Below are 849 nucleotides of genomic sequence, written 5' to 3'. Positions count from 1 at the left end.
GCCACTGTTCCGAGGGTGGCTGCTGTCCCCACGCCCATGGGGAGAGCACCTTTGTTATGCCCCTCTGGGGCCTGCACACCCTCTGCTGTGTGCTCGCTAACGGGTCCATGGGGCTCACGGGGCCTGTCCACACCTTCCTGAGGCGTCCAGCAGAAAATGTCACCCGGTATCTGAAATCTGGCAGCCAGCAGCTCCCCAGGCAAACGTCAGGGGCGGGCTCCCGCTTGCCCCCTGGCCACCCCGTGTGTGCATTGCCTGACTCCACTCCCCAAGCCAGTGACCAGGGCCTTGCAGGCCAGCCCCGCGTTCCTGGGCCCAAAGCACTGGCCCTCCCCAGGGCGCGCGCTGCCCAGTCTGCCTTCCAGGCCACTCGCCACAGGGAACAGTTCCCAAACCGCCGGCAGCCCTTCTCAAGGAGGCAGCCACTCAGGAGACAAAGGCAGCGCCCTGAGCAGGGGGTGGCAGGCTGCGGGCGCAGGCCAGCTTCCCAGGGCCTCCGGGCTGGGCCTCTCCCCACACCGCGGGGGATGCGCAGCGCACTGTCCCGGGAGGGGCGCGCAGGTCCGACTTTACTCCTCCGTCCTGCCGCCAGCACCCGGCCGCCCCTGCGCCCCACTCACCAGTTGGGGTTCTCCGCCGCTGCCCTGGGGTTGAACCTGATGTCGCTCTTCACATTGAAGAGGACGTCGTCCTCCGTTAGCGGGGGGACCGCGACCTGGTACAGCGGGTGTTCAAACAGCCTGGCGAGGAGGGAGCCGTCCTCGCTCGGGCCCGGGGGCGGCTCCGACCGGCGGGCGCCGGGGTCTCGGAGCAGCGGCCGGTGAGCCGGGTCGCGGGGTCGCGCGGCGC

At 70.1% G+C, this 849-nt stretch overlaps 1 protein-coding gene across 1 annotated transcript in view; it reads right to left on the bottom strand.

The window, feature by feature from the left end:
• FAM20C (FAM20C, golgi associated secretory pathway kinase) overlaps window positions 1–844 on the bottom strand; it is a gene marked incomplete at its 5' end in the record, with an annotated part of 27,098 nt that extends 26,254 nt beyond the window's left edge. The window contains one exon of the mRNA XM_025049569.1: window positions 621–844. Coding sequence (XP_024905337.1) covers window positions 621–844 — 224 coding nt within the window. The remainder of the gene's footprint in view (window positions 1–620) is intronic.
• Between the last annotated feature and the right edge of the window lie 5 nt (window positions 845–849).

This window comes from Pteropus alecto, unplaced genomic scaffold (genome assembly GCF_000325575.1).
Source record: "Pteropus alecto unplaced genomic scaffold, ASM32557v1 scaffold56, whole genome shotgun sequence".
Taxonomy (NCBI): Eukaryota; Metazoa; Chordata; class Mammalia; order Chiroptera; family Pteropodidae; genus Pteropus; species Pteropus alecto.
The sequence above is the reverse complement of the archived record's forward strand: the minus strand, read 5'-3'. Positions and strand labels throughout refer to the sequence as shown.